General features: G+C 42.4%; 1 protein-coding gene across 3 annotated transcripts in view; it reads left to right on the top strand.

The window, feature by feature from the left end:
- Positions 1–2,317: 2,317 nt before the first annotated feature.
- SPMIP7 (sperm microtubule inner protein 7) overlaps positions 2,318–13,358 on the top strand; it is a 54,418-nt gene continuing 43,377 nt past the window's right edge. For 2 of the 3 annotated variants that reach the window (XM_040455042.1, XM_040455044.1), the window contains exons 1-2: positions 2,318–3,579; positions 10,384–10,481. In XM_040455042.1, coding sequence (XP_040310976.1) covers positions 3,021–3,579; positions 10,384–10,481 — 657 coding nt within the window. In that variant the 5' untranslated portion in view covers positions 2,318–3,020. The remainder of the gene's footprint in view (positions 3,580–10,383; positions 10,482–13,358) is intronic. The other variant, XM_040455043.1, reaches the window with a different exon arrangement.

The following is a 13,358-nucleotide window of genomic DNA, read 5'->3' on the forward strand; positions in this document are numbered from 1 at the left end:
CCCTTTGAGTGCGCGTTGGCGGGCCGAGCGAGGCCGCCTCATGAGGCTCAGCACCCGGGCCAGCCCTGGGCAGCAAGCTGTGGGAACTGAGCGAGTGGGACGCCCGACCACCCGCCGAGGACAGCCGGGTGTCGAATGTCAGCTGCCGGTGTTTGATGGGCAGATGGCGCTTGATTGGGAGGGAAGTGCACACGCACCAGGTGGGATCGAAAGTAAGACCTCGCAGCCCCGGAGAGAAGCTTCGTGGGAAGAACAGAGGAAACCACCTTAGAGGAGGTCGACTTCTGTGCTGCACTGAGCCTGGAAGATTGTGTTTTATCACCTAAGTTTGGGAGAGTGTGTGACACCACCTATGAGCATTTATGGCCGCAGTGTATTTAAGAGAACCGCGCCTCAGCTTTTCTGCAGCTGCACTTAACGGGAGCAGCGCTACGACAGAAATACATCTTATGCAGTTGATGCAAACACATAAAAGAATGAAGCATAAGCCACTGAAGATAGTGTCTAACAGTGACGTGTAGTGTTCGCTTTAATAGGAAGAAATGAATGCTCCTCAGTGGACTGAAAACAGTCCCTGGATATGCTGGACTCCAGTGGAGGGATTTAAAATTAACAGCCTAACCACCTAATCTAAACCCCTCACTTGGTTGCAAGTGTTATCTCAAAGATTTAACGCCTTTCCAAGTGTTCTGATCACAGATATCACTGCTCCCTGCTGTCTTAACAGCTGCCCTGATTTACATATTCGTAGTTAGGCTCTTGTCTGTTTTGCCACCATTTTAACCTCACTCCTAGGATAGTTCCTGGCATACAGTAGGCATTCAAATAGGTATCACCTCACACACGGGGGGGGGGGGTCCAGGGAGAAAAAGCAAAAAGGAACAAAGGCTATTTCTGGAAAAGCACCAGAATGTTCCTTGGGTTTTCTGGCAATTTTTATGCATGTGTTAATTGTTTGGTAAACTGTATACAGTACAGTTTATTTCACTGAGTGGATTTACATCTTTAGAAACTTTTTGTTTTTAATTCTTTTTTAAAACACTCTTTCTTAAACTTTTTTTTAATGTTTATTTTTGAGAGAGAGAGAGAGACAGTGGGAACTGGGGAGGGGCAGAGACAGAGAGGTACAGAGAATATGAAGCAGGCTCCAGGCTCTGAGCTGTCGGCACAGAGCCCAACTTGGGGTTTGAACTCATGAACCATGAGATCATGACATGAGCGGAAGTCAGACACTTAACCAACTGAGCCACCCAGCTGCCCCCCAAAAAAACTATATACAGGTTTGAATTAAATTTAGTGTGCTCAAGTATGTTTCAGTATGATTTGGATCCAGCCAGCATTTTGGTCGTATCTTACTGAATAGTGTCCCCAATCACTATGGCTCAGTATATGCCCTGTTAAAACTCCTCTTAATTTTTATAAACTGGTAAACCTGAAAGATACGATTTTTGCCAACTGGACTTGTGGCTGCTATTGACTTTTGTTTTCTGCCATTGAGAATTTGTTTCAGTTAATCATCCCTCCTACCTTGTTCTACTGGGTAAATACCTAATATTCAACCTGAGAGTAGGATGTAATATTGGAGGTTGTAGTTAATGTGTGGTGTGATTACGAAGATGGAAAGCTGATTGCAAGAAATATGAAAGTAGCTTTCTCACTCATACTTGCATTTTTTTTTTCTCCATTAGGGATGCTGTGAACCCTGTGCCCAAATTCCAATATTTGGAATTCCTGTGGCAGCAGGTTTCATACAAGACCAAATTATCTCATTGAAATGAGCTTTTAAATGACCAATTTGTTAATGGTGTCCTTTTTCGTAGGCGAGCAAATAACCGGTATCTTACTCTGGTTTTTGGAAATGCTTTGAAAAATTCCATTGTTCCTATTCTGTACATTGGTAGCAAAAACGTAAAATAATTTAGTGTATTTTAAACTTTTTTTAACGTTTATTTATTTTTGAGACAGAGAGAGAGCATGAACAGGGGAGGGGCAGAGAGAGAGGGAGACACAGAATCTGAAACAGGCTCCAGGCTCTGAGCTGTCAGCACAGAGTCCGACGCGGGGCTTGAACTCACAGACTGTGAGATCATGACCTGAGCCAAAGTCGGACGCTTAACCGACCAAGCCACCCAGGTGCCCCAATTTAGTGTATTTTAAAGATGAACTTGTGGGGCACCAGGGTGGCTCAAGTCAGTTGAGCATTGGCTCAGGTCATGATCTTGTGGTTCGTGAGTTCAAGCCCCACATCGGGCTCACTGCTGTCAGCCTGTCAGCACAGAGCCTGCTTCAGATCCTCTGTCCCCCTCTCCCTCCCCTCCCCTGCTGGTGCTCTCCCAAAAAATTAGATATTTTAATGATGAACTTGTGCTTTGACTTATGTTTCTTAAAAATTATGTGCACTGAGTTACCTATGATATAATACATGTTCATTTTTTGCTTTACATTTACATTTATTCAGGTAGTGAGTTTTATAATTTATTAGGTCTATAAGGTAAAAATTTTAGTTAGATATAGACTTTAAAAGTGTATTGTCAGTTGATTAGCTGCTTTATACTCTTTATTGAATATCATTTACCCATAAAATGTCAACTTATGGAAAAATTTAGAAATAAGTGACAACTGAGCACCATTTTCCTGAGCAGTGGGGAGGAAACTATCATGAAAACACTACTAACAAGGCCATTTTTGTCTTTCCTAAGAATTAAATTGTGACATATACACTAACTGGTCCAATGTGTTACAGTTCTAGCTGTTGCCAAGCAACAAGGACTCTCTTTTGTTCTATTATTTTCTGTCCTCATCCCTTACTGCCCTATCTACTTCTTTTGGTGGGGAAAAAATATCTACCTTAAAAAAAAAAAAAAGAAGAAAACCTACTCTATCAACATTTAGAAAACCAAATCAACAACTTTAGGTTAGATTAACCAATCCTCAATTATTGGAAATAGTAAGTTTTATAGTAAAAGAGAAAGGCGTCATCAGAAGAGCTTCATTTACAGTCAGCCAAAATTCTAAAGAACATGGATATGGATTCACAGTGCACACCCAGAAAGATCAGTATTTCTGAAAGGTCCATCCTTCCAGGAGCAAAGGCTGTTGAGAACGTGGATTACCCGCACTACTGCGATCTCTTAAGAAAAATGAACATGCCTTTTGTGAAAGGCGTCGAGGACAGACATGACCATGGCAGAATTGAAAAGAAATGCAATCCTACTTTTCTTAAGTTTCACCCTTATCCCCCTTCAGTCATGCCAGACTATCATTTACACTATCCTTATCCCCCGCCATATGGGCAAGATTATCCACTATTTCCACTTCGGGATGATGTGCCCTTGGGTGATCCCTGTTCAGGGTTTTTGAGTCCTGGTGGTGATGCTGATTTAAAACCTGGCATTGGCAGAACCATACCAAACCTGGTGGATTTCAGTGACGTGAAACCGCAGCATCGAGTTCCCAGGCCAGACACAGGATTTCAAACAACACTGAAAAGGCAAACAATTTTATTAGAAGAACTAAAACAAGACAGGAGATGGGATTCCAGGGCAACACCGGACATTTCCATCAGAGCAAGACTTGGAGGTAAATAAAGTGGCATGGGCTTTATAATTTTTTTAATGTTTACTTATTTATTTTGAGAGAGCAGGGCAGGGGCAGAGAGAGAGAGAGAGAGAGAGAGAGAGAGAGAGAGAGAGAGAGAATCTCAAGCAGGCTCTGCACTGTCAGCACAGAGCCCTGACCTGCGGCTCGATCCCACAAACCATGAGATCATGACCTGAGCTGAAATCAAGAGTCGATGCTTAACCGACTGAGCCCCCCAGGTGCCCCTGGGCTTTATAATTTTTAAACATTCAAATGAGAGAGAAGAGCATGGATATAAGATTCAGTATTTTAAACTTAAAATCATATGGAATAAAGAATTCTTATTTTTTAAAATTATAGATGGTAAGGAAAAGGTAGTAAGAATGATAAGCCTTTTATAAACCTATTTGTAAGAAAATGTATTTTTAAATATATTTTTGACCGAGAGTGCGTGTGTGGGAAGTAGAGGGGCAGAGAGAGAGGGAGAGAGAATCCCAAGCAGGCTCCATGCTGCCAGCACAGAGCCTGACACAGGGCTTGATCCCACAAACTGTGAGATCATGACCTGAGCCGAAATCAAGAGTTGGATGCTTAATCGACTGAGTCACCCAGGTGCCCCTAAAAAAATGGCTTTTAAAACGTGCCTTAATTAGTATAAGTGGCCAACACAAAGTGTATTATCAGAGAATTTATTCTAGACATGTAGATAACCTAATTTTTCCACAAGGGAATGTATGTTTAGTTTGGATGATTGTATAGCATACCTCCTTATCTGTCTCTCTCCCTTGAAAAACGTCTGCTGATGGTTATGAAAGAGGTCCCAAGAACCAAAATGAAATGGGAAGGTAGTTGGAAGTCGATTTGGGGGTCTGGTAAGAAACAACCCTTCCGTAGCCCTGGATACAGAACTGACCCCTTACTAATAGCTATACACTTTATGGTTTCTCTGTAAGAACTCGCAGACAGTGTCACAGGCTTGGTGCAGAAACGGTGAGAAACACTTGCAAAACAAAGGCACACGGAGTAAGAAAGAGCAGTTCGGAGAGAGAGAAGTAGACGATAAGAGCTAGGCTTTTTCACGTGTGCTTCAGCTGTGGACTCAGCAGGCGGGCTTGGGGGAATTCTCTAGTTTGGCATTTCCACATAAAGAATATGAGTGAAAAAAGTAAAGAATGTGAATGAGGTTCCAGCAATCTATTTTAAGAAGTAAGTGTTTTACAATCCACTTGAAATGCCATCTAGACCGGAAGCTAACGTAATTTGCCCCGAACCGTTGATGAGTTCGGATCTGTCGTGCAGACAGAGGACATCTCACTGATTCAGAGCTAGTGACTATTTTTCGACTCTGTCAAGAAAAGAGCTTGAGCTCAATCTTTTGCTGATGCTTCCGTGTAAAATAATAGTCATTGTTAAGAATATGTTTAAAGGAATTGAAGTTGTTATAAGAGTCCTATTTTAGACAAGTATACCACTTTGCTTACAAGCAGTAAACCCCAGCCTAGTGTAAGTTTCAAGAGCCATATTTTTGGTTTGTTTCGTTAGGTTTTTCTAAGCTTGGACTCTCAGAACATTATTCCAACAAATTACACATTGAGGAAATAATTCATCGAAGCTAACTTAAAACTAAAATAGGATTAACGGACTTTGCACCAACAGTTCAGAACCAAGTATAGAACTCACTGCCCGAGTGAGTACAACAGAGTTCAATTGTCTGTCTAGGCTTGAATCCTAAGAGAAGGCTTACTTGCCCTATCATCCGGGAATAGTTGCTAATCTCTTTATGCCTGTGGATATACGTATAAATCACATACTAGTATTATTTAATAAGGTAATAATGAGGACTATTTAATATAATTCACATAAAGATATCTGACATGAAGGAATGGACGAATAAATGTTAGCTCTTACAAAGTCCAAAATTTTCAATTCCTTGGCAATAAGAGTACTTCTCTTATAAAATCATTAGGATTAAATGAATTAAGACATGTAGAGCACGAAACAAAATTCCTGGAACCCAGTTCAAGCATTCAGTTGATAGTAGCTGTTAATATTGGCTATTAGAGTTTCAAGGAGTAATACCGGCCAGCTGTGGACTGGGTTCGATATAATTTGTCCAAATTTTCAATGATTTTGTAGATCTTGGAAATAATCATTAATTATCAATAGTAAGTACTTTCAGTTTTTAGCAAACCCAAATACACATAATGTAGAATACATTCTGATAAAGGACATATTTGTAGAATTAATTATATCACACACCAGTACGCTTTTCAGTGGGCGTTCATAAATACCAAGACAATATCGTAAAAGATTATATTGCCAATTTCTTGCCTATTCTGACTTTGTCTAGACATTTAACTGGGTTCAATACTTTTTTGTTCCTAGCTGGCTTTCTTTATCATATACCAGTCAGGTATTCTAAACTTATCCTAATTATATTCAAACCCTTCATTGGTCTTTTTGCCTCTAATTACAACAGATGACACATCTTCCTTATCACAGAGAAAATAGAGGTTGCCTGTATCACATCTTTGACTTTCCTACATTCAGCTTCCTAATATCAATACTTCTAACTCCTTGTATATCTTATTACTTTTTTTAGCCACCGGCTTAGCTCAAGCTACTAAAAGAAAATACCATAGGATGTGTGGCTTAAACAAGACATGTTTACTTCTCACAGTTCTGAGGGCTGGGAAGTCCAGGATAGAGGTGCCAGCTAATTTGGTTCCTGGTGAGATCCCTTTTTCTGGCTTGCAGAGGACATGCTTCTTCCTGTTTCCTCATTTGGCAGAGAGAGAGAGACACCTCTGCTGTCTCTTTTTCTCTTTTTTTTTTTTTTTTTTTATAAGGATAGTAATCCTATTATGGGAACCACACCTTCGAGACCTTATCTAAACCTGATTACCCCCCCAAAGGCCCAACATTCAAATACCATCACACTGGGGGTAAAAGTTTCAACATGTGAATTTGGGGGGCATGCAAACCTTTGCTCTATAACAATCAACCATTTTTAAGTGCATGGTTTATTGGCATTAAGTACATTATTATGAAACCTTCACCACCATTCATCTCCTTAAGTCTTTTCTTCTTAAAAACCTGAAACTCTGGGGGCGCTTGGGTGGCTTAGTCGGTCAAGCATCCAACTTCAGCTCAGGTCATGATTTCACAGTTCTTGGGTTTGAGCCCTGCATCGGTCTCTGTGCTGACAGCTCAGAGCCTGGAGCCTGCTTTGGATTCTGATTCTGTGCCACCCTCTCTCTGTCTTTCCCTCCCACCCTCTCTCTCCCTCCCTCTCTTTCTCTCAAAAATAAATAAACATTAAAAAATTTTTTTTAAAAACCGTGAAACTCTGTACCCATTAAATATTAACTTCTTATCTCCTCCTCTCCTCCCAGCCCCTGGCAATCACCATTTTTCTTTCTGTCTCAGAATCTGGCTACTCCAGAAAATATACCTTTGTATGATTTTGGTCTTTTAAAATTTATGAACACTTGTTTCGTGGCCTACAATATAATCCATTGTGTAGAATATCCCTGTGCACTTGAGAAAACTGTGTGTTCTGCTTGGGTATTCTGTTGGCGTGTTCTGTATATGTCTTTTGGGTCAAATTGTTACTGTTTGAGTGCTCTGTTTCCTTATTGATCATTGTCTAGTTGTTCTCCCCATTATTTAAAGTTGAATGTTGGAGTCCCCAACTATTATTATAGAGTTATTTCTGCCTTCGATTCTGTCAGTATTTGCCCATGTACTTGGAAGGTCTGATGTTGGGTGCATATAAATAAAGTATAAAGTAGAAAACACAAGAACAGGAAAAATCAACTAAACCTTAAATTGGTTCTTTGAGAATGACAAAATTGACCTACCTTTAGCTATGTTGAGAAAGAAAATTCAGAGAAGACCACTACCAAGGATATTTTAGATGTTGAAGAAACACATCTCTAGCCATTAGAGGAGGAAAACACATGAATAAGAAAATATACAGGGGTGCCTGGATGGCTCAGTCAGTTGAGTGTCTGACTCTTGGTTTCAGCTCAGATCATTATCTCACGGTCATGAGATAGAGCCCCAAGTTGGGCTCCATCCTAAGCATGGAGCCTGCTTGGGATTCTCTCTCTCTCTTTCTCTTTCTTTCTTTCTTCTCTCTCTCTCTCTCTCTCTCACCACCCCCTCACTCATTTGCACACTCTGTCTCTCAAAATAACTGAATAAATATTTCCAAGAAAAAAAAGATAAAAAATATACGAGAATACTCCTTAAATATTTCTTTTAAGGTTTTGTTTCTTGGGGCGCCTGGGTAGGCTCAGTCGGTTAAGTGTCCAACTTTGGCTCAGGTCATGATCTCGTGATGGTGAGTTCGAGCCCCGCATCAGGCTCTGTGTTGACAGCTCAGAGCCTGGAGCCTGCTTCGGATTCTGTGTCTCCCCCTCCCCTCTCTCTGCCCCTCCCCTGCTCATGCTTATGCTCTGTCTCTGTCTGTCTCTCTCTCTCAAAAATAAATAAACATTAAAAAAAATTTAAGGTTTTGTTTCTTTAAAACCATCACATTATAGAAGTATTTTATGATAAAAATGATAGGTCCTATGGAAAAATACCATTTGTGGCAGGCCCCTCCAAACTCATACACTTTCATGTGTTGCACAAAACTCACAATGATCATATCACAGTCGCAGACATGTCCCATCTCTAACAAGGGAAGAGCTAATACAACATTTTCCTTGACAAGGGACTTGATACTTGTTTGGTGGCATGAAAGTGGTAAAATGAGACTATGCGTAATGAAGAAAAGGTGTGTGATTGCTGCTCCTGAATGTGGCCATTGGCAGCTCACCGCTTTCAGTGTGTGCCTGCCCTTTCCCGCACCAGGGCATGAGGTCTGTTTCTTGCCCACGTGGTCTCTGGGCTCTAGCCTACAAGACATCATTGGCAACCATGATGTAAGTGGAGCCTGACTTCAGGACTTGCACATTGGGATTAGTCCTCTAGGGATTCTTCCTCTGCATTCTCAGTGACTATTTTGTGACAAATCCAGCATGGGCCCGTAGGAAAAACAAACAAACGAACAAACAAACAAGGCACTGGTCAGCAGGCCTAACTGAGCTTCCACTGGCCAGCCATGTGAGGGAGATGATTTGGGACCGCATGAGCTCTCCCAAGCTACGCCACATGACATACAACGCCCGCCTGGCCTCAGAGCCCCGGGAGATGATGAATGGTTGTTTTAAGACACTAGGTTTTGGAGTGGTTTCTTCTGCAGCCACAGAGTGTGAAACAAGGTAACGGCAATGCCATCGTCTTACTTAGATGTGAGCGTAGCGACCCTGACGTGCGCAGCTGAGATTCATTGTCCTGTTTCCTGTCTCCTACTCTGCCTTAAAAATCACATTTTAGGTTTTGTTGTTTTCCTACTTTCCTCTTTGGTCAAAGCCGCTGCCTCAATGACAGCAAATTGGAAGGACACCACAGAGTGCCATCCTGCTGCGGTGGGCACAACGGTCTTCTGGAGGGTTTCCTTTGGCCAGCTGGGTGTCACCGACAGAATTATCCTTGTTCTCAAAATGGAAATAACCATGGGCTTCAGCACGACCTTTCTCACTTGGCCTTGACCTCCTGCCTCTGCCTCTGCCTCTGTATTGTCTCTTCCTGTGGTGACAAAGTGCCGCAAACTTAGCAGCCTGACAAACCCATTTATTAGCACCCAGTTTTGTGAGAAAGTCTAGGCAAGCTCAACTGGGTTTTCTTTCTTTTTAATTTTTCAATGTTTTAAATTATTTTTTTTAATGTTTATTTTTGAGAGAGAGAGAGAGAGCAGGGGAGGGGCAAAAAGAGACAGAGACACAGAATCCAAAGCAGGCTCCTGGCTCTGAGCTGTCAGCACAGAGCCTGACGTGGGACTCGAACCCATGAACAGTGAGATCATGACCCGAGCCGAAGTTGGACGCGTAACTGACTGAGCCACCCAGGCGCCTCTCAACTGGGTTTTTTATTCAGGATCTAACTGCTGAAGCCTACAGTGTCCAGGGAAAATCAACTTCAGGATCATTCAGTTTGTGCAGAATCCGGTTCCGGGCATCAGAGCTGTCACAGCCAGGGACACTCTGCTCCCTCAGGCTACCTGTGCTCCTCCTCACGAGGCCTCCTCTGTCTTCCAAGTCAGCAGTGGTGTGTCCAGGCCTTCTCAGACTCTAATCTTTCTGACTTCCCCTTTGTCAAGGTTAGATCAAGAGTTGTCTTTGGGGAGATAGTCTCAACTCCCCACAGTCTGGCTGGGCCAGTATCCTTCCTCCACACGCCCACAGAGCTCAGAGCCCAACTATCCTTATGGTTGCTACACGACACTGCAACGATCTACTTACATGACTGTCGTTGCTCTTTGTTCAGGAGCACTTCAAAACCAGGAACCCCCTCTTCCGTCTCTGCGTATCTATTTCCACTTACGGCGCAGTAGATATTTGTTGAAGTCTGTGTGTGTATTTGCTAGGGTCTTAGAACTTCTATCAGTTAGGTAAGTTATCTACATGGTAACTAGACTTCTTTGTGTGGCCACCGTCCCCAACCGCACACTCATCTGCAGATTCATGGTACCCAACAGGCCTCTTCTAGTAATGAGTGATACATACCAAGTAATTCCACATTGTTATAATTACCCTAAGATGGAAATTCAGCTCTCACTGCTGAGAAAAGTTGTTAGGTATTCCACCGAAACGTCAATTAACGTCATTTCTAATAGGAAATACTTCTGGCGGAAGAAAAGATTTCTAGTACATCTTTAAAAACCCAAAGTACATACATTTATTTTTTTTTCAGGTTGGACAAGCCCACTGAAAGTTACTCCTTTACCACCTCGTCACGAAGCGTGCTCAATAAATCACACATATGTATTTGATGAAGAACCAATATGCACGGTAAGATTGTCTTATGGGATGGGGTTACACAATATTTACAATTCATTTCATTGTCTGTGTATTTGATATTTTATGCCCTGGAAAAAAAAATAGCTACTGTTTATAAAGTACTTCTTACGTGCCAGGCACCGTGCAGCCCTTCACAATGATTGTGTGTCATGTGTTATCGTTTGTCGTCCTGTAGCAATACTGTGGGGGAGGAGAGAGCAGGAAATGCTGATAGTGCCCAAGCCAGATGCCCTTTCCTGACAAGGGCACCCTCCTCCAGTAGCCATGAGTGGTGGCCACCAAATGCCTGACGGTCACCAGCCTGGAAGACCGCACCCTCCTACACGGTCTCCTCAGACTTTGGCCAATGGCTGACTGACTTCCTAGAGGAAACACACCTGAAACTAAGCAGGGTCCACATTCTCACTAACCTCCTGTCCCCTAGGGTGCTCCGACAGTGTATTACTTGAGTGAAAATCTTGCTTCCATCCCTGCTTCTGGATAAGGCAGTATTGTTATCCCCACCTTACTTGAGAAAGCTAATGCCCAGTGATGTTACATAACTGATTTTTTAATTTAATTTCAAGTTCGTTAACATACAGTGTAGTCTTGGCTTTAGGAGTAGAACCCAGGGATTCATCTCTTACCTATGACACCCAGTGTTCACCCTGAAAAGTGCCCTCCTTCTAATGCCTGTCATCCATTTAACCCATCCCCCCACCTGCCTCCCCTCCAGCAACCCTCAGTTTGTTCTCTGTATTAAAGAGTCGCTTACTGGGGCGCCTGGGTGGCTCAGTCGGTTAAGCGGCCGACTTCGGCTCAGGTCATGATCTCACGGCCCCGTGAGTTCGAGCCCCACATCGGGCTCTGTGCTGCCAGCTCAGAGCCTGGAGCCTGTTTCAGATTCTGTGTCTCCCTCTCTCTGACCCTCCCCTGTTCACCCTCTGTCTCTCCCTATCTCAAAAATAAATAAAATGTTAAAAAAATTTTATATATAAAAAAAGAGTCTCTTATTTTAACTGCACACTAAGTATGAAACCAAAGTTTAAACCTGGGTATCTTTCTGAATTTAATGATTATGTTATTAATCATTTTTCCATGTGGATTTTATTGGCTCTAAACTCTTGCCATTTAAATGACTGGAATACTACCCAAGGGATATACAGACAGCTCAAGGATTTTTCTTTTTTTTTTTAAAAAATAGCTTGGGGCATCTGGGGGACTTAATTGGTTAAACATCCGACTTCAGCTCAGGTCATGATCTCACAGTTCTTGGGTTTGAGCCCTGCATCGGTCTCTGTGCTGACAGCTCAGAACCTGGAGCCTGCTTTGGATTCTGTGTCTCCCTCTTTCTCTGCCCCTCTCCTGCTCATGCTCTGTCTCTCTCAAATATAAATAAACATTAAGAAAAAAATTAAGAACAAAACCCAGCTCTATTGAGACATATTTCATATACCACAAAAGTCATCCATTTAAAGTGTTCAATGTTTTTTTATTTTACATTTTTAAAAATTAAGTTTAGTTTTGAGAGAGAGAGAGAGAGAAAGTGTGAGTGGGGGAGGGACAGAGAGAAAGGGAAAGAGAAAGAATCCCAAGCAGGCTCCGCACTGTCAGCACCAGAGCCTGATGTGGGACTTGAACCCACGAACCATGAAATTATGACCTGAGCTGAACTTGGACACTTAACCAACTGAGCCACCCAGGTGCCCTAAAGTGACTGATGTATTTTTAAAGGTGCTCACGAAATGGAGCAACGTCACCACAATCTAATTCTAGAACATTTTCATCTCCTCAGAAAGAAACCCCATAGCCATTAGAAGTAAAGATGTGAATACTTCTAAGGAATCAGTGTCCATTTCCATGACCCCCATATGTATTCCTTTCCACAATTGTTCTCTGCTTGTGGATTTATCTGTAACTGTCGTGTTAGATTTAGTTCTACTTTCCCCATGTCTTCCTTCACGATTGCGCAGACTGATTCGACCACAGAGGGGATTGGGGCACACGTCCCACAACTGCCAGTTGTACCACAATGAGTGGCGAAGGAACCAAAAGGGTCCCTCAAAATCTGTATCATCAGTGCCTCGTTTATCTAGATGCCATCCAGCCATGCCGGACTTCCTGCTTTTCCTTGTCTATAGACTTTCTTTATAAGAAAATCTTGCCTTTAGAAATCGGGGTAGGGGCGCCTGGGTGGCTCAGTTGGTTGAGCGTCTGACTTCAGCTCAGATCATGATCTCGCAGCTTATGAGTTCGAGCCCTGCATCGGGCTCTGTGCTGACAGGGCAGAGCCTGGAGCCTGCTTCAGATTCTGTCTCCCTCTCTCTCTGCCCCTCCCCTGCTCATGCTCTGTCTCTCTCTTTTTCTCTCTCTCTCTGTCAAAAATAAATAAACATTTAAAAAAAAAGAAATGGGGGTAATTTGGCCTGTTTTGAGCCATTCTAAATTCAGATAAAATGCAGAATGTGGTTGAAAGGATAAAGAAAACTTGTACTTACTAGTTTCACTCATTCCATCTCCAGACTTTTCAAAGAATCCATTGCTCCTGTAGGTAAGTCCTTTGAGAGCAAATCAAAGTAAATATTTTAAGAAATGAAAGGCATTGGTGCCTTTTGTTTTTCATTTAAGCTGCAAATTCATGGCAAGTCTCCATGTTTTATCTAGTTATCTATTTTAGAATTAGACTACTGAAGTAAGTGCTTGTCATGTAAAGGCTTATTAGCATCTTTATTTAAATTCAAAATAAGTTTCCGGGCGCCTGGGTGGCACAGTCGGTTAAGCGTCCGACTTCAACCAGGTCACGATCTCGCGGTCTGTGAGTTCGAGCCCCGCGTCGGGCTCTGGGCTGATGGCTCAGAGCCTGGAGCCTGTTTCCGATTCTGTGTCTCC

This window comes from Herpailurus yagouaroundi, unplaced genomic scaffold (genome assembly GCF_014898765.1).
Source record: "Herpailurus yagouaroundi ecotype Mexico unplaced genomic scaffold, PumYag 214, whole genome shotgun sequence".
Taxonomy (NCBI): domain Eukaryota; kingdom Metazoa; phylum Chordata; class Mammalia; order Carnivora; family Felidae; genus Herpailurus; species Herpailurus yagouaroundi.